This window comes from Podarcis bocagei (assembly GCF_964188305.1).
Source record: "Podarcis bocagei genome assembly, chromosome: 4".
NCBI lineage: Eukaryota > Metazoa > Chordata > Lepidosauria > Squamata > Lacertidae > Podarcis > Podarcis bocagei.
The window spans coordinates 38,302,869-38,328,473 of NC_138128.1; the positions used below are offsets into that span (position 1 = coordinate 38,302,869).

A 25,605-nucleotide genomic window follows, 5' to 3' on the forward strand; every position below is an offset into this window, starting at 1 on the left:
CTTGCCTGATTAAACTAATTTGACTCTGGATTAACCATTAATAAAAAGAGAAGTCATTCCATTGAAGGAGGAGGCCTTCTCTTTGAAGATAAAATCAAGGCACTTCCTTCAGAGAACTTCCCATTCACAGATCTCAATGAGAGAGGATCTACCCTAGACTCTTCTGACAATTGTGGCAAACTGGGACATCTTCTAAACATCTCTCAAGATGTCTAGTCTTAGTGTGAAAAATCTAAACATCAGAAAATTCATCCTGCACACATAGACCATTGTATCTTGCACACATAGACCAACTAACCTTTACTCAGAGTAGTCTCATTAAAATCAATCACCATGACTAACTTAGGTTCATTCATCCCAATGGGTGTACTTCAAGTAAAACTTAGTTGAATACAATGCAGTCTGGAGTATGTGTATTTTTTTTTTAAGGTGAACCTTATCTATATAGCAAGAATGTTACCAATATGTTTGCAACAACGGATAACTTCTTCCCTTTGACTACAATGAATTCATGTTGTCATTGGGATTGGTCTTTCCTTTGGCCATTTCTGCAGCAGCAGTCAACCCACTGGAGATAACAGTGGTTGTGATTTTGGACTAAATTCCATGGAGAAACACTTGTGGGAAAATGTTAGGCTAGAAGTAAAAATCTGTGTAGATGCTACAGGACAGATCCATGTGCTAGATAGCAAACTCCTGCTGGATCCCACTCGCAAGATCTTTCCTGCAAAATCCACAATGATCTTCAGTTCCATGACGTATTCTGTTATGCTTTTTTTCCCCATGGGCATAATTCCAACAGGAGAAGCTGTGGTGTAGGTTTTAGGGGAACTCGGATGCAATTCCTGAGCTTGCCAACAACTTTTGACGCCTTGATTTCCCCCCTTTTGGAAGGCAAGTGGGAACAATGTTTTTCAAGCTTACTTCCTGGCTATGCTACAGATAAATATAATGACAGCAGAACTAAGAGTTGTTATTACCTGATTATATTCTATGATTAGAAGGTATTGAAGGAGCCACATGTATGTGCCAACCTTCCTGGAGGAATAGTTCCCCCAACTTTCACACGTCTCTTTCTTTGCAGAGAAGATGGTGACAAGCCTGATTTGCAAACAAATGCCTGGCACCATATCAACTAATGCTGGCTGGTGCCAGCAGAAGCAACAAACCTGCCAGTGTCATTCATGGGCAGAGGGGATCATGGCTTTGCTACCTGGCATGAAAGGAAATTGGGTGGGTGGGTGGGGGAATGCAAGGAAGCAAAGCTGATCACGTGATCATTGGTGTGAGCGCCACCCCTCGCTTTCCCCGATACAGGATTCTGGCAGAGGCAAAAGCAAACATAGAGCAGCTATGCTAAGCAATCCATCATCAGGTAGCAGCCCTGCACATTTTTGGTGGCGTCAGATAATAGTGACACTTTAAAAGAAGCAATTCGATGCAGAACAGCATCCACTGACACAAGACATGAACCAAAACATTCATTGCCTTGGGCTCCCTTGGCAATGATCTGGTTTGGCACACCTATGACAGGCAAGTCATTGCACAGAGACCGCAGCATGCCTCGGGGGACGTTGGAAGCCTGGATAGGTAAAAGCCAAGTGCCTCTAATGTGCAACATTTGCAGGCTTAATTTCCCAGGGAGAATAACATACCTACCTCACAGGATACTATGAGAACTAAGCTACCAAGGATTCTGAAGCAAAACTGCTGTCGCATAGACCTTGACTAAGGTCCCATCTGCACTATACACCCTGAAGAAACTACATTCCCCAGGATTCTTTGGGGGAAGCCATGACTGTTCCCAGTGGTATGATACTGCTTTAAATGTATTGTGCAGATAGGAGCGTATGTTTTATTAATTTATGTAAGCCACTATGAGGACACAGTAAACATAGTTTCACAAAGTCCCCAAGCCATCAGAGCAGAGAAGGGCTGAGGTATAAGAGATATTTGGAAATATACATACTGGTTTGTGCTGTGGTGTATTGATATGGGGCTGAGAGAAAATGTGGAAGAGTGAGAAGGAAGGCCCCCAGTGCCAACAGCAGGCCTCCCAGGCCAATTATCCTAGGCCGGTGTACTCGGCTGCCAAAGTAGCTCACAAAGATGATGAGGACAACATTCCCGATCTGTGGAGACATAAAAGTGCACAGATGAGAACGTCAAAACAGACCTGAAAGAAGACACCAACCAGACAAGGAGGCACCTCAGTGTCTCTGCTTTTACTTCTGAGTTTAGTTTATTCTGGGAGGACCTCTGTTTTTTGTGTACAGGGTAGCCATTTCCCCCCTGAAGACATACCAAGAGGCAGGCTTCATGGTATTCCCCAATGAGAAAAATGCTTACACGTAGAGTAGAGCAGGGTTTGGCAATGTGACACCCACGAGTGCCAGCCTCAGTAAAAGATCTCAGTAAACATCCTTTCAACAATCCATAACACAAGAAAGACTGTTTGCTCTTTCTGCGTAGTTTCTGTTTGCATGGCTCAGCCTCTCCCACACTGAACATGTCCCCTTAAACATGCCCACGTTTCTGTTCTGAACAGGGACAAAAGTGTCCTGTGAGGGTGGCAGCGGCTGGTGAGTGCTGTTTATGGGATGGCTATTTGTGGGGGGTAGGCCCATGTAACTTTGCAATCCTATTTCTGCTCTTCCAGATGCCACAACCATTCTGCCATAGCCCTATGGCAGTCATTTGGTGTTGAATTATGCTTCCCCCCACCCCAAATCATGGTACTCATTTGGCATTATTCCAGGCTCAAAATTTGGCACTCTCTCAAAGTTTCACTGGCCTAAAAAGGTTGCTGACCACTGGAATAGAGGCTGTAAAACATCTCCTACTTATCTTTTGTAGGACCAAAGTGTTGTGGCTGGGTGTAGCTTAAAACAGGCTACAGCAGTGCCAAGAAGAGAGCTCTCCGAACCCCTAGCTTGCTAGAAATGGGATGGGCAGTACAGAATTGGGAAAGAGTGGTTCAGCCATTTTTATCACCTAAGACCTTGTATTGCTGGTGAGGCCTCTTCAGGATAAAGCAGTGTAAATAATCAGGATGATGAAAATAGCAGCCACAAGTTATTGTGTATGAAGGGAGAGTGAATCTAAAACAGCTTTGTCATCTGTGCTAAACCAATAGCTCTTCAGCAGCATCCGCCACCCAAAATCAATTGAGGGCCGAAAGCAGAGGCAAACAAAAAAGAACAGTATGGAAAAGGAACACAACTGTGGAGAAGGCAGAAAGAAATAGATGGTAGTCCAGAGCAAAGGATTAGAAGGGCTAAGGGCCAGTTCACATACAACAAGATTACTCAACATTCGATGGTCTAAAGTTTAATGCAAATTATTCTATTGGAAGCACTGCATCTGAGACCATATGAAGCTCCTATCTGTGATCTGTTCTGGTTATTTGATCTGTGAAGGCTGATTCGCACGTGCAAGTCACTGCTTGATGCACTAGCAACCGAAAGTAAACATGCCTATGTTGAACACTCCCCTGGGTGAAAGCAATATCTATGATCATTTAAAGGAAAAAGCAGGGTAGCATGGTTCTTTTAAACACATGACACTTTCCAAATGTTAAGTGCCCACAATTCACTTGTTATGGTTGAAAAGCAATAAAGCAGCAGGATAACCAACAAATGCAAATGTATTTCTGAGATTGTATTTAAAAAATTCTCTGGAGCGTTTAAATGAAGGAATTCATTTTATACATTAAACACTCACACACAATGCGAGCATTAGATGTAAAGTATGATCTCACCAGAGATATTTACAATAGGAAAAAAATCCACATACAGCATTCATTTCTATTATTTTTGAAATAAAAGAGATGCTAAAGGTACTTCTGCTCTGTGGAACACAAATTTTTAATTGGTATGTACCTAAATAGTGACGTCCAATCAGATTATTGTGTAAATTTGGACTGTGGCAACATCTTCATTTTAAACATCTTCATGTACCAATAATGGCCCCAAACAAACATTATTGCTAAACAATCTAGCATTCTTTTGCGCCAATTTTTTTTCACATAATGCAGGCCAACACAGCTCAGTTGAAGATGCTGGCTTACACTAAAGTAAGGATCTGCGCTATGCATAGTTCAACACCCCCCGAATGCATTCTTGAATGGTCAGTACTGCGCAAGAATGTGGACATGTGATTCAAATCAGTCCTCTTGGTGTCTGTTAAAGGGTCTGGATTTTAAAATCTGTTTGGAAGTATGTGGATCTATGGGTTTGGCATGAGACAATTCCCTTGTTGTCTCAAAACATTTACATGTTGCATGAGATGTAATGGTTAGCCATAACGTGCGGGTTACATAAAGTTAGAATTGCACTGGCTTGGTCCAGACTTTCAGACTAATTTAACATTTGAAACTACAGTAATTGTGCCCAAGTTTCCTTTCTTATATGCTTACATGGGCTCCCCTCCCTGGTTTTGCGGCTTTTGGAACCAATCTAACAAATAAATGAGAAAAACTTTATAATCCCAGAGAGAGTCAGGAAGGGGAGCCCCATATAAAAGTATGAAAGTGTCTGGAAGCAAAAGCAAATGTATTCCGAATGGATGGGAAAGATAACTACTTGTGGGTTGGAATGGCCACAGATATATGACTGCCCAAGGAATCTACCACAAAGTGGACACCATGGAGGTTTCCCAACTACAAGACAACATCTTTTTTGCATAAAAGTACTGAAGAATTTCCTGTGTCCCCTGCTGTGAACGGAGCAATGTGTTTCAGGACCTGGTTAGAGCATTTCAGGGCACCAGAGTTTGTTTTGTTTAATGGCTCCTGCACATTCATGTCAAAGAAGGGAAGGGCTGTGGCTCAGTGGCAGAGAACATGCTTTTTGCAATTAGGAGTTCCCAGGTTCCATCCCCACCATCTCCAGTTGGGGCTGGGAGAGAACAGGGTCTGAAATCCTGGAAGGCCTCTGCCAATCAGAGCTAGACCAACCAATGCCAAGGCAGCTTTTTATGTTGTTTGTTTGTTTGTTTGTTTGTTTGTTTGTTTAGCTATTTATTACCATTAATTCTACCTTACTTTTCAGGATAGAAATCCTTCTAAGGTAAAAGGTAAGAAACAATAGGTGGAATTCAGCATAGCCTTAAGGAGACCGTTCCATCAGCACAAACACTTCTGCTTGCCCTATGAAACAACCTCTCCTTTCCCTCACCCTACATACTGTTTGGGGGAAAGAAGATTTGGGGGAAACATGGGGGGGATGGGGGGGGGAAACCTCATTGAGGTAGCAGCCCCTTGCAAATGGGTTGGTTGAATCTGACCCTATGCCTTTTTAAAAACGTCAACAAAAAATGTCAACATACAAAAAGTAATCACCCTTGAACCTTTTAAAGTAACAATAATAATAGTAATAATAACAATAATAATATTAATAAATCAGCCTCAGTATTAGAGATCTCAATGTAAAACATGGTCAATGATGCTGCCTACACTACTTGACAAAAGAAACGTTTAAAAATGTGATCTAGTTTCAGACACATATACCATGATATAATGGGGCATAATCAATATTTGCTCTTATTTTGCCCTCTGGTCAAGTTCTGTTACTCCTACTACTTAGGGAGAAGTCCATAAAGATGCTCATTGAAGTAGCTGCTTCTCTAGCTAGGTAAAAAGAGTTGCAGAAGCAGCGATTTAGAGTCCTGAATAAAGTAGGAAATATGGATGGCCCAAGAGGTATAACACTGGGGACTGCAGGGCCAGCTCCAAGATATTTTGCTCCCTGACCTAAAAGGACAAGAAGGTGCATCCAACTAGACTGGCAGGTGAATCTTACCTCAACACCACCAGCAGGACTGTAACCTTCTCTGTACCTGAAGGCAGCAAGCTACCTTTAGTGGGGCAGGCCAGGCAGCTTAGAGCAGTGTTTCCCAACCGGTGTTCCGCGGCACACTGGTGTGCCGTGAGACGTTGGCTAGTGTGCCGTGGGAGGGAGGCGGGCGAGTCGGGCGGTGAGAAGCGGCGGCGGCGAGGATCCGCGTCGAGCCAGGGGCGGCTCCGCGGTGGTGGTGCCGAGGTTTCTCTCTCCATTCTCCCCTCACACACACACACACACACAGGAAATAACACAGGATCAGCTGACAGGACCCAGCCAATGGGGCGGCGGCGGGGCAGCGCGTGCAAAAGGGAGGAGCGCGAGACAGCGGACGAGGAGGAGGCCGGCATGTCCGGGCAGCAGCAGCAACAACAGCAGCAGCAACTCCCGGCGACGGCTCCTCAAGCCCCGGGCAACCCTACTCCCTCACCGGCCTCGGCCGCCCTCCTGCTCCACCCGCCGCCGCCTCCCCCGCCGCCGCCGGCCACCTCGGCCCCGCCGCCGCCCCCTCCTCCGCCCGCTATCGCCGCCACCACCACAACAGCCGCCGCCGCCTCAGCTGCCGCCGTCCCTCAGTCCCTCGCTTTGCTGCCTCCTCCCCCCCCACCCCCAAAGCTTGGAGGTTCCCCGGCAAGGGGGAGGGAAAAAAATTGAAAACTTTCACTTTCGTGCGTCCCTCCCGGCGTGACGCTGCGCGCTGACGTCACGGGGCTGTAATGGTGGTGTGCCGCGAGATTTTTTTCCTCAAACAAGTGTGCCTTTGCCCAAAAAAGGTTGGGAAACACTGGCTTAGAGGATTCAGGGGGGGGGTGGCCACCTGAGAGCTGCCTCGTTCTGTCCAGTGGTTGGGCTTGCCCTGAAGAACTGTTCAGTTTTGATTTTTGCATTCTGTCCATGTATCCCAGGGGCGTTCAAAGAGAAGTGGGTAGCAATTGACATGTTTATGGGCTTCCTCTCAAGTCTCTGGAAGTGGTTGATGCTGGAGGCAGCAACAGGGTGAGAACCACTGGGAGTGATTTTTCTAGAACAGCCCTCAGAGAAAGGAGTGGGAAACAAATCTAAACAGATGGACAGTCACGCTAACACAGCACAGTTTAACTGGTCTTATGTTCTCAGTTAAGTGTGAGGCTTTGGCAAACGCTTTCCCTCGCAGTGCTATGTGAACCCTGATGGCTAACTGCTGGGCCCTTGGATGTCGGTTCTGCTCTGCTTTCTGCTTGTGCCAGGCCCAGAGGCTCATGTTTCCTTCAGGCCCCATCCATTTTATATTTCTGCCCAAGTGCGGTTTGCGTGCTCTTCGCACGCTGACAGTACAAACTGTGCAAACACAGCAGAGCCCCGGCTAATTAACACACCTATTTTGTGTTTCCCCCCTAGAATTTGATAGCGTCGCTTGCCAGGCTCCAGGTGCTTTGCCAAATATCAAGCTTAAAAATCAAAGCTGTTCCTGATTGAGTCACTAGGGGCCAAGTTCCAACTTGAAAACTGCTCGAGCAGAGCCAGAACTATATTATAGCACCAGCCACTGCAAAACAGTACCATGTGGAGAAATTCAAAGTCAAGGGCAGCCTACTGTTGCTGGGTAAGTATATGGGAGACTGTATTGCAGTCACAGCTACACTGGTATTAAGAACGCTTTGCTCTTCTTGGACAGGAATATCCGATGGACAAGAACTTTGGATCAGTCCAGACCTCCTGTTTACGTCCTGCTGTCTTTTCCTGCTTGGAGGCAGCAAAAGCAAGATGGTTCCCATTTTAACCTCTGGCTGTCAATGGCCCTTTGCAGGATTCTGCATTGCAGATGTGCCTCTGACATTTCTGATAGTTTTGGATCCCAGAGCACAAAAGTATCTAAAGCTTCTGCTCTCCTGATCTGTTTCAAAGGGAAGACTGTGCTGGAAGTGACAAAAAGATGCTGGGAGTCATTTCCCGCAGGACGATAATTTCCTAGTGTATTAAAAGCTGAGAAAATGTTACAATATTACAAGCTGAGAAAATTAAGCAGCCCCAAAGCTGCAGAGCTCAGAGCAGGCATTCCCAACCTTCAGCCCTCCAGATGTTTTGGACTACAATTCCCATCATCCCTGACCACTGGTCCTGCTAGCTAGGGATCATGGGAGTTGTAAGCCAAAACATCTGGAGGGCCACAGGTTGGGGATGCCTGGTTTAGAGGTTAGGAAAGGGGAGAGGGCTCTAAACCTGCCAGCTAAAGTGCAATGCAGAGAATTCTGGGAAGCAGAGGCTGCAGAAAATGTTTCAGAAAGGGAATGGGGAAGAACTGGAGTTGGAGGGTCTCCTGGATTCGAAAGCAGGGCAAAAGAAGCAGAGCAAAACCGCAACCGAAGCAGCAAAAGCCGTTGCTGTTGGCTGGGTTCCATGAATGATGTTGACTCCATCCCTGGGGAAAGAGGGATTTCTCATGGGAAACACTGACATAATCTTAATTATGGGGGTACTACAAAGGTGCTGCTATAATAAAGGCTATCACCGTGTGTAAAGTTCTAGACATTAGTTTTGGATGGTGCAGGGGATGCTGTAATGGTCTGACTCACAGCTCCATAACAAATTGGGGGGTTTTCACCTTCTTTTAATATAGCATTAATTAACGTGTAATGCAGCATTACACACCAGATGCGGCACCACTTCTGAGGGCCTGGAAGAAAGCACATATCTATTAAACCCATGGGTGTAGCAGCACTCCACTACACAGAAAGGTAGGTCATGCTCTCCTCTTTCTCAGGGAAACAGTCAGAAAGCAGCAGGCCCCAAGGCCTCAAAATTATTCTTTCCCACTGCCCCCCCCCCCACTTCCCAGGATTCTTGTTTCGGAAGGAATTGTCCTCACTAAGTGTCATTCCAAGGCAGCATCCAGTTTGCCTTCTTAAAAACCATCTCTCCCTCGTATAGCCTATCGTTATACGATAGGCTATAGGCGGGGGATGAGTGTTCAGACCCCTGGGCTCTCACTTGTGGGGTGCCTCAGGGTTCTGTCCTCTCCCCCATGCTTTCCAACATCTACATGCAGCCGCTGGGAGAGTTCATCAGGGGGTTTGGGCTGGGTGTTCATCAGTATGCGGATGATACCCAGCTCTACCTCTCTTTCAAATCAGAACCAGTGAAGGCGGTGAAGGTCCTGTGTGAGTGTCTGGAGGCGGTTGGATGATGGATGGCGGCTAACAGATTGAGGTTGAATCCTGACAAGACAGAAGTACTATTTTGGGGGGACAGGAGATGGGAGGGTGTGGAGGACTCCCTGGTCCTGAATGGGGTAACTGTCCCCCTGAAGGACCAGGTGCACAGCCTGGGAGTCATTCTGGACTCACAGCTGTCCATAGAGGCGCAGGTCAATTCTGTGTCCAGGGCAGCTGTTTATCAGCTCATCTGGTATGCAGGCTGAGACCCTACCTGCCCGCAGACTGTCTCGCCAGAGCAGTGCATGCTCTAGTCATCTCTCGCTTGGACTACTGCAATGCACTCTATGTGGGGCTAGCTTTGAAGGTGACCCGGAAACTACAACTAATCCAGAATGCGGCAGCTAGACTGGTGACTGGGAGCTGCCACCGAGATGATATAACACCGGTCTTGAAAGACCTACACTGGCTCCCAGCACATTTCCAAGCACAATTCAAAGTGTTGGTGCTGACCTTTAAAGCCCTAAACGGCCTGGGTCCAGTATACCTGAAGGAGTGTCTCCACCTCCATCGTTCTGCCCGGACACTGAGGTCCAGCGCCAAGGGCCTTCTGGCAGTTCCCTCACTACGAGAAGCCAAGTTACAGGGAACCAGGCAGAGGGCCTTCTCGGTAGTGGCACCTGCCCTGTAGAACGCCCTCCCACCAGATGCCAAAGAGAAAAATAACTAGCAAACTTTTAGAAGACATCTGAAGGCAGCCCTGTTTAGGTAAGCTTTTAATGTTTAATAGGTTATTGTATTTTAGTGTTTTGTTGGAAGCCGCCCAGAATGGCTGGGGAAACCCAGCCAGATGGGCGTGGTATAAATAAATTATTATTATTTTATTTTTATTATTATTATTATTATTATTATTATTATTATTATTATACACTCATGGCCTCAATGATGTAAGAAGCAGTAGAAGAAGGTCTTCTCGGTTATCTGGAGTGTGAACTATCGTCCTTCTATTACTTCATCAGCAATGACTGCATAACCACAGGTACCTAAACTAAGGTCAGGGAAACACAGGGAGTAATGAGGCAGGATGACCAGTTCCACTAGCTTTATGTTGAACCAGCATGCCTCACACACTTACCTCATGCAAACTGGAGATAAAGCCAGAGGACAAACTGGAGAGGCCAAAGCGTTTCTCGATGGTTGTCAGGCTGCTCTTGAAGTAGGCACTGTAGAGGAGCTGGGCCAGCTGCAGAAGGCTATGGCAGGCAACAAACACCTGTTGGCAAAATGGTAACAGAATTAGGGTCATGGCAAAGTGAGGCCGCATAAATCACCAAGATCAGGGCTGAAGCATCCTCAGACTGGTGATCCTGGGGTGTGGTCAAGATATTGCCAGAGCGATAGTGTGCATATAAAACCACACTCACAACCCAAAATACAATTGACTCAATTATTTGAATGAAGCCTTCCCGGTTCACTCGGGTTGTCTTTGCAACTTGTTCATGCAACGTTTCTTAGAATCCAGTGACTTCATTGCTAAGCTGAGTCTCCCACCCATGACACACGTCGGAAGCGCCGACACTGAGAAAAGATCCAAACATTGTGACAGGCATTATGAAGAGGACGGGGGAGTCTTTTGCTTTTGTAATTTAAAATGTAATTGATTGACAGGTTTACACAAGCAAATGAGCATTAGACAGAAAATGCATTGTGACTGCTGAAGGCACTGCCTTCTGACTGACAAGAGAGTACCCGTTCCAATTATTACTACTGCTTGACATAAGCATCATGTCTTCATTGCCTCTGTTTAGAGCATGAAATAGGTGCTTGTTAAAACAAACAAGAATGGGAATTTAGCAGTGGGGAGTACTGCTGTTCAGGGTTTCACCCATTTAATCTCATACACATATAATACATATATAATTCCCATATGTGCTTTTTTACAGGGGGTAATCAAGGGTCTGCAGTATCATCACCTCTTGCTGTTGTTGTTAAAAAGTGGGACACTTACTGTAGCAACTTTATGGTGAGTACCGGCACCTATTTTCCTAGAAAAAAAGCACTTATTCCCATAGTTAAAACCATGCTCCAGCCAGCTTGCAACGAGAAAACCCAATTACAAGCATAACAAAAGTAGTTATAAGCAATAAACAAACATCTAAAAGTACACAACAAAAATTAAACAGTTTCCCATCTCCACCTCCACATTGTGAAAGAAACAATATTGTTCAGAAAACAGGATGAAGACAGCATAATTTTAAATACTGTACTTCATGTCCCCTAGTTCTGGAGATAGGACAACCCCAGCAAGACTGACTGGCAGGCTCCAGTGTCCTCCAACCCCACTTTTGGAATGCATGTGCCAACCAGTAATTTTACCAATAAAGGAACATGAGAAAGCAGGACAGGAAATGGAGGCAGGACGAAAGGAGGAACCTTATATTGCATTTCTGTAATAGACCAGGAAAGCAAATACATCATAATAGGCAGTTTAAAAAATGATTAGGCTTTTCCATATTTCTCTACTTTAAAAACGTCACTTGTGGAAAATAAAAATATGTATTTATTTAGTATTTACAACTTACAAGAGTTGCTCCATTGGACAGGTCTACTCAAAGGCAAGCCCCAGTGTTTCAATGGTGCTTACTCCCAAGCATGGAATTGCAGGTGGAAGTTGACATTGGCAAGGTTTCACACACATGATTCAGGCTGCTCAATCTGCAGTTGCACTCTTTCCATAGCATGGGATTTGTATACAGCAAACCTGTCTAGGGTGACTCCCCCCAAAACCGCTGCCCCCCACCGCAACCTAGCTGTGCTTGTCACATAAGGGTGTGTTCTCAATACTGCCTTAAAGTGCAATGATGTTCCCCTCCCCATTTGTTTCATAGCTCCTCACCCCAGCAAGGCTTCCATTGTGTTTTCTGTTTTTGTACACACCAGGAGAAGGGTACTGACAGGGCAGGGGTGTCTTTCCCCTATGCTAAGGTGTTTACCCCTTAAATGGCTAGGTTAGGTATGAACCTAAGACGCCAGTCAGTGGGAAGATGGCTTGAGCGAGAACACACCAGTCTTTAGTAGGTTACAACAAAGTACAGGATATATATGAATTTTGAATAACACCCCACAATCATAGATTACAGAGACAGCACTGGAAACGCAGCAAGTGTGCAGTAAATGGGAATGTGGACACAGCTTATGCCTTGGGCTTTGAGCTTTGCTTGGAGTCTCTGGCTTAAAGCCCAGGACACAAGGCAAAGCTCAGGAAGCCTGTGGCTGGGCAGCTTTAGGTCTTACATAATTGTAATGGACAAGCCTGCAAGTCTTTTTTTGGTTTTTGGTTTTTTTTTTAATGTAGTTCTGGAATCTTCCATAAGGAAAACCAACTGCAGGAGTATTTGAAGAGGGGGAAAATGTAAATGTTCTCCCTTAATTGAAAGCTGGCTGGTACTACTTAGGGAGAAAGGAATGTCTCCCAGGAGAGCAACATTTGTTATGCCTTTATTAACTGAAGCTTCTGCAGCTGTTTGATGAGAATACCAGACACTATGATTCGGTGACCTAGAAGATGTGTCCTGACTATTAGTTATTGAACACTGAAGGGGCAGTGTATTTAGAGACAAAAATACATTTTCATTATGTTTAAAAGGAAGTACACTAGGAAGTTATTCATTAATCAGTACAGAACACATTCAAGTCCAGAGGCCTTATGCATTTCAAGAAACCCCATTTTTTATACTAGCAAGTGACTTCGAAAGGCTCCCTTTATCCTCTCTAGGATTTGCTTGACTTAGTATTATATGTGGTACGGTTTAGGCCTACTCTCAGCCTGACTCTTTTAACACCTCCAGCTCACTCAGTTAACATCCACTTTCTAGGAGTGGGCAGAATACATCACATAAAACCATAGATTAAAAACCACCACATAAAACACACTCCAATCTTATGGCCTATTAGCCTCCCCACTGTTTATCTTTGTAGAAGAGTCCCTAGTGAAAGGCAACCGTTTCCAAAAACTATTCTGCGTAATACAGAACAGGGTTTCCTGAGTCCATGTCTCTCTTCCAGCACACAGGTTGAAAATACTGTTTTGTATTGTACAGTGGTACCTCAGGTTACATACGCTTCAGGTTACATACACCTCAGGTTACAGACTTCGCTAACCCAGAAATAGTGCTTCAGGTTAAGAACTTTGCTTCAGGATGAGAACAGAACTTGTGCTCTGGCGGTGCGGCAGCAGCAGGAGGCCCCATTAGCTAAAGTGGTGCTTCAGATTAAGTACAGTTTCAGGTTAAGAATGGACCTCTGGAACGAATTAAGTACTTAACCTGAGGTACCACTGTATTAAATGGAACTTCATAGTACACACTTTAAAAAACACAGCATGACACTTGCTCATAGAATGACAGTAAAAAAACCAACCCCAACATAATTTCTCAAGCATTCTGGAAGCTGTTCCACTTTCATACAACCCTAAACCCAGCTACTATTCAGTAGTCATGAAGGAATTGGGAGAAGAGAGGAGAGATGAAGAGAAGGCAAACAGTACAGATTTATATGTCAAAACAAAAACTTGGATCAGATGCTATTAGATTCTGTGCTAGCATCACACCAGCTAAATGCTACAGTGTCTCATTTGGCACATGTGTGAAGCAGAAGGCAGACAAGCCTTTTCCAGCATGTAGGACCCAGGAGGTTAGCAGCACATTTCTGTGAATATCTGCTCAGAAGTAAGATGCATCAAGATCAATGAGGCTTCCTCAACATTTAGTGGGTACAGGATTGCAGTCTCAAGTCCCAAGTGACAGAAAGGAAACTCTCCATATCCTGAGGCACAGTAGGCTACACTAACAGTTTTGATCTATTTTTAGAGAACATTTTTAAATTGGAAGGAAAACTACTGTTTGCCACACCCCAAAAACACACAAGGAGGAGAAGAAACAGGCTCAGAAAGCACCTTCTCTAAGAGAATGGCCTGGTATGCTTGTCACTTTAAAGTTAAACCATAGTTAAAAAAACTAAACTAGGGACGTGGGTGGCACTGTGATCTAAACCACAGAGCCTATGGCTTGCCAATCAGAAGGTTGGTGGTTCGAATCCCTGCGACAGGGTGAGCTCCCGCTGCTCGATCCCTGTTTCTGCCAACCTAGAAGTTCGAAAGCACATCAAAGTGCAAGTAGATAAATAGGTACTGCTCCGACGGGAAGGTAAACGGCATTTCTGTGTGCTGCTCTGGTTCGCCAGAAGCGGCTTAGTCATGCTGGCCACATGACCTGGAAGCTATCTGCGGACAAATGTCGGCTCCCTCAGCCTATAGAACGAGATGAGCGCCGCAATCCCAGAGTCATCCGCGACTGGACCTAATGGTCAGGGTCCCTTTACCTTTATGGTTTAAATGCAAGTGTGCAGCATGCCAGTGCACACTGCTGAAATCATAGGCCCTTCCCTTCTACTCAACTCCTTCTGCTGCCATACTGCTGGAGACAAGTCATAGTCTTGCTTAGAGTTACAAGACCCCTTTTTGCTTCAGAGACTATTTATTTATTTTATTCCTTAATCATCCCACAGTCTACATTCCCTAGGCCAGGCTTCCTCAACCTCGGCCCTCCAGGTGTTTTTGGCCTACAACTCCCATAATCCCTAGCTAGCAGGACCAATGTTCGGGGATGATGGGAATTGTAGTCTCAAAAAAAAACATCTAGAGGGCCAAGGTTGAGGAAGCCTGCTCTAGGAAAACTACAGTTTGCATACATTACAACACTAAATAAATAAAACTGCAAAAATCAGGCTTAAGAGTAAACAAAACGTATTACTCACATTGGGAGGGAACAACTTCCTAACAGGACAAAATGCAATGTAAGAACCATTTTAAAAAGTCCAACTTAGAGTTTCCTGTATTTGCCAAGGATGATGGATGGAAAGGCTATGGATGAAAATCACCATGGCCACTGGCTGGGGATGATGGGAGCTGCAGGAAGGCAACAGGTTCTCCACTTCTGATCTATGCAAAGCACTTTGTCCCAGGACGTGGTCCGAGGGCACAACACTCCAACATTGCTGAAGCTATGTGTCTAGATGTGTCTGTGTCTAGATGAAATGCTGCCTGTGAATTCAATGCACACTGATTGGGTATTCCACTGAAGAAAGAGAAGAGATAATAAATTCGAGCACACAGGAAAACTGTCCTGGAAATATTTACTCAGCTATCACTGTCATCCACTTGCTCAGGAACTGATGATTTATAAGTTTTCTATCATTTTGCTGTTTTGCTTTTACTCTCTTGGTCTGATTTTTATCTGCTGATGTTTCAGCTATCATGCTTTTAAGGCTGTTTGCTGCCCATAACATTTTAAATAATTTTGTTATGTAGCAAACTGCTTGGTGTGTCCCCCACAACAGAAAAGCGAAATGAGAAGTGATGCATTTGATCTAACCTTAAGGAATGACACACAAATTACTTTTGAGAGGGATTGATGATGTGAAGACAGTGAAGATGACAAGCACATAAGACTGAAGAGAAAATTCTGGAGAAGGTGAAATCAAGAACAGGAGGACATAACAAGGAGTCCGAAAGTCAGGGAAGTAAGAACTGGAAAATGATGGACTAAAACAAGTAAGATGACCCCTTTTGTAGGCCTTGTAGGGCTATATACATGAGCTCCGCTATCTTTCCTACTCCCCAAGGCAGCCCAACATGTTGACAGTTTCCTTTGTAGAAACTGACCGCCGTTTCCTCAAAGACATATTCTGCTGTTCCAGGCTAAGGCATTTCCAATGTACTTGGTTTTTCTCCATCAGCAACATAAACTGCAAAGCAACACTTGTGGCTTTCCTGAACTACACAGTAAGAACAAGTGATACTCCTGAAATGTATGCCAGAGATCACAGGAGCTGCCGCAGCTGGAAACTATAAGCTAACTAGCTCAGCCATAACGTTGGCTGGGCAAATGGATTATTCCTGCAAGGCTGCAACGTTACACATGACCTCAGCCCAGAAAGCCTGGAAGATATCCATTTATTTTTTTAAAAAAATGCCACTACATCTGTAAAGGTGGCACAGTGATCCTAAACTCCTCTTCATTGTTGAAAGTGATCTCCTGCAAGAGGGAGCCAGGCCATGTCTTCTGACTTCAGGCAAATTTCAGACAACATTCATCAGGCATTTTGTAAAAGAAGCCACACTTCATATGCATTTGTACTTACCTCAGCCACCTGTTAATCACCTTGATGTTTATTTTAAAGACAGATGAATGATCCTATCTACAGGCTGTTTGCATAAGCAGCTTATAAATCCCTCTTCTGAATGGCTTCACCTGCCCTGATTGTGTGATTATGACAGGCTGGTGCAGTACATTAAACAGCGCCAAATCTTCTCGAAGGCCATATTCACACCATACATTTAAAGCACTTTGATCCAGTTTTGAACAGTCATGGCTTCCCTCAAAGAATTCTGGGAGCTGTGGTTTGTTAAGGGTGCTGAGAGTTAGGAGGCCCGATATCCCCTCAGAGCTGCCTCTCTCAGAGTAGTTTAACAACCAACCTCTGTTCACAGGGAACTCTGGGAATTGTAGCTCAGTGGGGAGAAGAGGGGCTTCCTAACAACCCTCAAGTACCTTTAGCAAGCAACAGCTCCCAGAATTCTTTGAGGGAAGCCATGTCTATTTAAAGTGGCATCAGGGAAATTTTTAGTGTTTGATGTTGTATTGTGTTTTTACTAATTTTTGTGCGGAGCCACCCAGAGTGGCTAGGGCAACCCAGTCAGATGGGTGGCATAGAAATAATAAATGAAGAAGAAGAAGAAGAAGAAGAAGAAGAAGAAGAAGAAGAAGAAGAAGAAGATATGGTGTGAATGTGGCCTTACAGGGCAATGCAGATGCAGCAAACCTATTGAGAAGTGAGCCCCACTAAGATGACTGAGACTTATTCCCAAGCTAATGCAGGGATAGAAGCCCAAGAACTGCTTAGTAATAGGGCTATCTTCTATTTATTTATTTATTTGATCACATTTTAATTTCAACCATCCTACAAAGATGCTCAGGGGCTCTTCCTTCCCTGCTGCATTTCATACTGGCAGCAAGCCTGAGTTATAAGAGGGAGACCGACCAACCCAACACTATTTGCAACTCAGTGAAGATTTGAACCTGGATCTGCCTAGTCCTAGTCTGACACTTTAACTGATGCACCAAAATAGTTTGCTCTTTTGCACTGGAACCAACTTCAAAGACCCCATGAGAACCAGGACTGCAAGTCTAACCTTTGAGGAGCATAGGTTGCCAATAATGAAAAGCAGAAAGGGAGCTGCCTTACTTTTTCTGTAACCTGCTGTCCTTTTCATATATTAAAAATAAACCAGCCTAGCAAAAGGCCAGGTGAAGTCATAGGTGACAGCAGATCTGAAAGAAGGCAAATCCCACTCTCTGTCCAGCCTTTCCCATCCTTGTCATTCTATATAAAGACAGCAAATCCCATTGGCTATCAGGATGGCATTAAAAGTCCCAGGAGGCTTCACATCAGAGAGAAGACATTGGTTATAGCAGCTTCTTGTTTCCTACCTTTCTGTCACATACACCTCCTCAGTTACATGGAATAAAAAAAGATTAAGATCGTGGCAACAAAAGGAATCAAATTAATATAAAACATTGTCTTTTCATTCACAATTACCACGAAGAGAAAGAGAAAGGAGATCTGGATCCTGTCTATTTAGACTCGATAAAATATTATGACAACATGTAAAAATGGGAGCAGAGTCTATTTTCAGCAAACTGACAGCATGCAGTGTATACACAATAATGTAAAACTGGCTGTATTCTTTTGTCATAAAGGCTTCAGCTGACAGCTTATGCAGGGTAACGGGAATCAGTCAACAAGTCTGTTTACCCTTAGACTGCATATAAATGTCTGTTATGAAATGTAAAGCTTGCGAAGGTGTGGCAGAAGACAGACAACACTATTGTGGCAACGTTGGCACAGAAAAGCCACGTTTCACACCTATGGTAACCACAGAACTGGTTAATGTTAAAGAAAACCAAGATAGGTCAGAATTGAGGGTATTGGTCCCCAGTGGAAGCAGAACTTCCTTTTCCTGTTCTGCAAGCAGAGAGTTTGAGAGTCAAGAACATAGTGAAATGAGTCAAACTTGGTTCTCCTGACTCCAAAAGAGCAGTGCTGGTTGGAACAAGAGAGGATCTTCTAGCCAAGGCAGAGAAACTGGCAATGAGCAGGCTGCTTCCTTGGGGCGGGGGGGGGGGGGGAGAACAGTACAGTTAAGCCCAGTCTTGAGCTGCTTTTCTGTTGTCAAGAGTGGAACAAAGGGAGCTGAAGCGAAGGAGAAGAGCCTCCCTTGGCATCTTTGTGCTAACAGATAAAAAGCACTTTTAGACATAACCCTCTAGAAATCTAGTCATAGGGAAATGGAGGGGGCACGAAAGGGCAGGGCAAGGTACTGTATTTTTCGCTCTATAGGATGCACCAGACCATAGGAGGGGGAGAACAGGAAAAAAAATTTTCCCTTGTTCTCCCCCTCTAAAACAAGGTGCGTTCTGTGCGTTCAAGATGCGTTCACCCGAAGCCTCCGGAGCCCAGCGGGAGTTCCCGCCGGGCTCCGGAGGCTTTGGGTTCCTTTTAACCTGCTCTTTGGGGCTGGGGGGGGAAGCGTTGCAGCCTTCCCCCCCACCTTCGTACAGCCTTCGTAGCCTCCGCAGGGCAGCAGGATGAAGGCACCTCGCTGCCTTGCGGAGGCTTTGTGTAGCTAACCCCAAGCTAGAACAGCAAGCAAGATGGAGCGCTGCACAGCCGTGCAGCCTGCATTCACTCTATAGGACGCACACACATTTCCCCTTAATTTTTGGAGGGGAAAAAGTGCCTCCTATAGAGCGAAAAATACAGTAATGTCTGAATTTCTTCTCATCGCCCTGAAAACATCATCATCATCATCACCACCACCATCATCAAAATGAGACCCAGAGGCAATTGCTCTTATCTGCACTATAATTTCTCCACCTTCAAAGTATGAAACAGCAGGAAGGGAATTGCTGACACACAATGAGTCCATATCTAGTAAGTGGTTGCATGAGTGACGAGTAGGCAGCAGCTCAAAGCATGTACTGACAGCCTTCAAGACATTTTAAACCAGGCAAACTCGGCCCTCCAGATGTGTTGGGACTACAACTCCCATCATTCCTGTCCTGTTAGCTAAGGATGATGGGAGTTGTAGTCCCAATACATCTGGAGGGCAGAGTTTGACTATGCCTGTTTTAAACACAATCAGTATTACAGAGGATTTAAATTTTTAAGTGGCATTTACAGTAGAAAAACTTAAGAACCTTGCTACATCGGACCAAAGGTCCATCTAGTCCTGTTCCCAACATAGCCAGCTTCCCAAGAGCTCATGGTAGCCAATATGGATGGGGATGATCTCACTTTTATCTTCACAAGAATCCTGTGTAGTAGGCTCAGTTGAGAGACAATGGTTGGCCCACAGCCACTCAGGGCGGTTCACATAGGCATGGAGATTTGAACTCTTTCTGGACAGAGTCGAATCACGACTCCACACTGGCTATAGTGCACTTCACATTGGGTCAAATCTAACCTAAGTTAGTCCCACTGAGGTCCCACTTACATCAACGTGAAAAGTCAGTCATGACTTCAGTTTAGGTTCCACTGAAATAATGGGAACCAAATGCAACTAACTTGGGGTACAAGACTATATACACTTCCTTGGGGGTAAATCCCACAGAACTCAATGGAACTTACTTCTGAGTAGACATGTATAAGATGGGATCCAGATGTGCAATCTAATCCTATGTCACACAAATGATTTGCCTTTTGAAAACTCTCCAGTTAAAAAGGCCATAATTTTACTTTAAATGTTTAGTTGCTGCTTTCTCCCACTCAAATCTCCAAAGCAGCTAACAGAAAACATCATAAAAACTCAATGACAAAAGGCTATTTAAGAAATCAGCGCAACAAAATAAGCAGCAGCAGTCAGCAAAACAATTTCTAAAACAGCCACAGGAACAGCGGCCAGTAAAACAAACAGATCAGCAGGGACAACAAATTCAGTTAAAAGCTTTGGAAAACAAAAAAGGTCTTAAACTAGCACTGAGCAAGATAGTAACAAAGGTACCTACCAGAACTGACTGGGAAAGGCATTCCGAAAACACACCTTTCTGGCCTTTCAGCTGCCTGTTGAAACGTTTCTGTCTAGCACATACATCTGAAACAATACACTTTCCTTTCCTTTTTATTTTTTACCCTGCTCCCACTTCCTCCCATTTCTCTGTTGCTTCCTCCTTGTTGAATTTTAGTTTGCAACCTCTTCGGGTCAGGTGGTGCTATATAAATAAAATAAAATCCACTTGAAATGAACATAGAATCCCGCTACCTTTAGAAGGGTGGGGGGAAACTACCTAGACTTAACACCTAGGTAGGAATTAGGGGTGGAGGGAGAGATTAGATTCCATTCATGCTGAAAGGCAAACCTACTTAATTTGCACTTTCCAAAATGCACGAACAGAAACACAGCCAACCTTTGAAATTCGCTCTTATCTGAATTTTGCAATGCAGTTCTCCAGCCAAGGAATGTGTACAGCATGTAGCAGGGTAAAGTGTGCATAAAAATGCACATATTAGTGAAAATAAGATACAAAAATGCATTATATTAGGGGGAATTGCTTTGCAACAATGTGTACACTAGGCAAAAATGCATAGAAACATTTGTATATTAAGAGAAATTCACTGATGAATTTTCACGGGGACTTAAAAAACACACACCCAACAACCCCACACTGTACATGGAAATGGGGAGAACTGGACTTAAAAGTAGAAAAAAGTGAAACTTGGAGGAACTGACAAATTCCCTCATCCTTGGCAGGAAAAGCCAATCACAGACACTTGGGCTGTAAAAACTCAAGAGGTTTCAAAACTGCTGCAAGCTCTGTGAACCAATATAAGGCTATTTTGATCCAGAAAGATCCAGGTGTCTCTCTCAGTAGCTGTGAGATCATATTTAAATCAGAGAATCAAAGCGTTTGATGAGTGCAAGTGGTAGTTTCTTCTCAAATCACTTATAAGGGCAGAATTTGCCATGCATTAGCCCAGGCACTCCAAACTCGGCCCTCCAGATGTTTTGGGGCTACAATCCCCATCATCCCTGACCACTGGTCCTGTTAGCTAGGGATGATGGGAGCTGTAGTCCCAAAACATCTGGAGGGCTGAGTTTGGGGGTGCCTGCATTAGCCCAAGCCCATAAATATCTAATTCCCAACTACCAGATACTACTGCGCCAGAAGGGGGGAAAAACAGGAACAAATAAGCAGCACTGAGAGAGAGTTGTTGGCTGCAAGCAAAGATTTAAGTAAACTAAGCCTAAATGACATACTGTCAACCACTATACCATGTTCAGTGTTTGCAAGGATGTGAGTGTCAGCAAAGGCAGGAGAGTCAGTTTTGTTACCATCTCTTACTCATAGTATGCTATCTAACTAACAAATCACTGCCTGGTGTGGTGCATGTGATCATACTGTATCAGAGCACTGTCTTGGGGTCAATGGGGGATGCCCAGACACTTGAGAAAACTCTTCAAGCTGTTGTCACTTCATGGAAGGCAGTGATTTATAGCTTGGCTGGGGATGGTTATTATACAAAGAGATCAATTTGCTAAAAAGAAAGAGAGGAATTTCTATGAAGTCAACGTTTAGAAAAAGCACTGGCCTTTTAAGGAAATGTCTGTTAAAAGCTTCTCAACATCTTTATTACCATACAGTTTTTGCAGTGTCTGAAGAGATCTGATCTGAAAAGTCCCAAGACTCTGGATGATTAGGGTCAAGCAGCCTGCAGAAGGCCACTGTGAGAGAATTATTCGGGAGCGATTTTGCATTTCATTAGATGAACTATTGAAAATTCAGCATTTGGACTTGAGTGCTAGAAACTGCACAAACCAGGCTTGGTGGCATCCCACTTATGGCCAACTTCTCCAAAAACCATACTTAAGCTTTGGTGGGCCTTTAACGGAAGACAATTCCAGAAGAAAACAAATTGAGAAGGCTTCCTTACAAGCCAGTGTTGCGCTTGGGATCAGACAGAAGAGAGCTGTTAGCTGCCCGCCATATTACAGAGACTCAATTGGCCTCCATTAGAAGTCAGGCATTTGGTGCTGTTGGTTCCATGCTGTGGTGAACACTTCCCAGCAGAGATTCAGCAGCCATTCCTGCTTTTGACTTTCAGCCCTCTCTTGAAGGCCTTTTCACAAAAACAGGCGTTTGCTGTTGTTTTGACTGATCAGCCAATCCCTTTAATTATTATTTTTATTGTTTTTAAATAGTGTTTTATGTTTTACTGTTTTGCATCACCCTGATATTTTATGATAAACCAGGTCAGAAATATGGCTTGACAGAAAATTGGTACATGGGGCGTTCTCCTGCTTGCCTGGAGTTCCTTCTGCCTCCACCCTCCTCTCCTGTTTTCTTTGCCACCACACCAGCAGAGACCCAGGAGCATGGCACTGAACAGCTGCCTTGACTACCAAACTGCTTTTCATCGGCCCCATTTTTGAAGACTGAAACTTTGCTGCTGCCTTATTCCCCCGTTATTTTAAAAGGTTCATTGTACAGGGCATTATTTGTTGCTGGTGTGCCACTCAGGTTTCTTTGTGTCTCCCCTTCTTTGCTATGGCTAACCTGTTAACAACGAATTACTGTGTAATCTTTATATTCTAAAGAGCTGTAAGAATGTATTACAGTGGTACCTCTGGTTACGTACTTAATTCGTTCCGGAGGTCGGTTCTTAACCTGAAACTGTTCTTAAACTGAAGCACCACTTTAGCTAATGGGGCCTCCCGCTGCCGCCGCACCGCCAGAGCATGATTTCTGTTCTCATCCTGAAGCAAAGTTCTTATTGGGAGATGATATACTATGAATTGAAAAAAATGTTCAAAATGACATTTGTAAAAGAACCAGAAGCATTTTTGTTAAGGATTTTAGGACAAGACCTGCCAAGAAAAACAAAGAACTTATTTAAGTATGCTACAACAGCGGCAAGTGTCTTGTTAGCACAAGGATGAAAGAATGAGGAAATTCCCAACGAAAGAACAATGGCAAGAAAAACTGATCAGCTATGTGGAGTTGGCAAAGTTAACATATAAACTGTGTGATAAGGACAACCGTGACTTCAAGGAAGAATGGGAACTATTTACAAACTACAGTGGTACCTCGGGTTAAGTACTTAATTTGTTCCAGAGGTCCGTTCTTAACCTGAAACTGTTCTTAACCTGAAGACCACTTTAGCTAATGGGGCCTCCCGCTGCTGCCGCGCCGCCAGAGCATGATTTCTGTTCTCATACTGGAGCAAAGTTCTTAACCCGAGGTACTATTTCTGGGTTAGCGGAGTCTGTAACCTGAAGCGTATGTAACCTGGAGCAAATGTAACCCGAGGTACCACTGTATTCATTTCATCAAGAAGCTCAGCACTGGATGTATGGCTTTATTCCATTTAATCCCCACAACCTTCCTGTAAGGGAGATTAGGTTGAGAAGTTGATTTGGTCCAAAAGATTTCCAGGAAGCTTCGATGTGGGGTGGGGATTTGAACCCAGGCCTCCCTGGGCAACGTCAATACACTATCTGCTCTGCTGAAGTGACTCAACTAATACAGTGGTACCTCAGTTTTCAAGCGTCTCAGAAGCCAAAAGTTTTGGTTTTCGACGCCGAAAACCCGGAAGTAATTGCTTCCATTTTTGAACGCGCCTCAGAAGTTGAATGGCTTCCACTGTGTGTTCGGTTTTCACCACTGAAATTCTCCCTTTGCGCCTCGGTTGTCGAACATTTCAGAAGTCGAATGGTCTCCCAGAACCGATTATGTTTGACAACCGAGGTACCACTGTACTTAACATTTATACTGCACATTTCATGTGCTCAAAGGGTTTAATGAACAGATTAGTGAACTAATGTAGTCATGATCCTCATATTTCAGACTGGGGGCTAACAGAACAGGGGGTTGCCTACTTAGCAAGATGAGTGAATGGGGCACCCCCTGGTTTGCAGTTTATACTCTTCAGTCACTCTGCTATACCAGAATAAGTGTAAAAGGGACTAAAGAAAGAAACGAACCTTTTTATTGTTTCTGTTCCTTTTTAAAGACCTTCTCCTGAAAAATACAACCAGCTGTATGCTGTCCAAGTGTTGCTAGACTCCCACCCCATCAGTTTCATCCAATATGATCAACAGTCAGGGATGATGGGAGTTGGAGTCCAACATCATCTGGTGGCCCACAGGTTGCCGACCCTGGTATACCTTAGCCTATGCATGTCTACACAGAAGAACGTACAAGGGGACTTGTAAGTGTGCATACGATTGCAGCTTTACTAAAAAAAGAGAGAGATTCCTTTATATGAGGGGTGGGGAACCTGTAGTTGGGAAGGGCTCAAATCCCAACTCAGTGGGTGACATTGAGCAAGTCACTGTCTCACACGGCCTGTGATTTGCCTCACAGGGTCCGTCTGCAGAAAAGAAAGGAGGAACGCGTTGACAATATTCAGCTAGATGGACCAACATAATGCAGTTTCCTTCACTCCTACAAAAATCCATGTAAACCACCCTAAGCTTCTTGGGTCAAGGGGAAAGATGGTATTAAAATACAATCAAGAAATACCTTAAAAGCTGCAGTTAACAGCAATCATTCTGATCACCTGAGTTAAGTTGGCTTCCCTGATCTTCCAAGACTACTATGGACAAAGCACCGTCAAAGGAATTCTCTCCCTCAGGTTTGTCACCTATTCATTAGGGCTTTTCCTCCTCAGCAAGCGCTGTTCCTACTGCTGTATCACTGCAATAAAGGCCCTGCTGGTTTAGTTACCCAACAATCCACCAGTTTGTTTGCAGATTCCGGATTCCTGGAGTGCGTGTGTGCGCGCATGTTTCCATAGCTGGCTCTTTGTACTTGCGCTGTTACTCTGTGCTAGATAAGCGCAGGGAGTGGGGATAACCAGAGTTTCCTCTGCGTTTTCAAATCCCTTTTGTTTTTTCTCTTGACCTACGCACTTAGGCAACCTCCCTTCTCATACCGACACTGGAGGCCATGCCCTTGCCCACAGTATCAGGAGCTCCCGCTGCTTAATTTGCTCGTGCTAGTCTTATCTGTGGTGACCACTCCTTGGTGAGATTTCGGCATGGAGCCACCTTACCCTCCCTTAGAAAAATGGGCCGGCCTGCTCTTGTTTCCCCTGAGTGGTCTGGCTCAGCAGGCAACAGCTGCCCTCTTTGGGCACTTGCGGGTCACTCCGGCCTTATGATTGGCAGTTGTCCATGTCCAGGCGCTGGCAAGAAGGCAAAATCCCACAAAACAGAACAGGACAATCTGTAGACGAGATGTTCAAAACACATTTCTCCCCTCTCCCCTGGAATGATCCTGGAAACTGTAATTTCTGAAGGTTGTTCCCTTCAGGTGGGGGAATGTGCTTTGAATGTGCCTTGAATATATGGTGTGTACACAGCCAGAGGGTGTTTGTGTTTGTGTCACCTAGCCATAAGTGGTTTATTTCATGCTTCTGCAAGAGCATCCTCTTTAATGTGCAACTGCCACCAAAAGGTGTGCTGGTCGAGAGAAGCAGCTACAGTGGTACCTCGGTTTAAGTACTTAATTCGT

At 44.5% G+C, this 25,605-nt stretch overlaps 1 protein-coding gene across 2 annotated transcripts in view; it reads right to left on the reverse strand.

The window, feature by feature from the left end:
* Positions 1-25,605, reverse strand: part of SLCO2A1 (solute carrier organic anion transporter family member 2A1) — a 59,819-nt gene that overhangs the window by 24,453 nt on the left and 9,761 nt on the right. For both annotated transcript variants that reach the window (XM_081192625.1, XM_081192626.1), the window contains exons 2-3: positions 10,107-10,244; positions 1,970-2,132 (exon numbers count right to left, since the gene is read on the reverse strand). In XM_081192625.1, the coding sequence (XP_081048751.1) occupies positions 1,970-2,132; positions 10,107-10,244 (301 nt within the window). The remainder of the gene's footprint in view (positions 1-1,969; positions 2,133-10,106; positions 10,245-25,605) is intronic.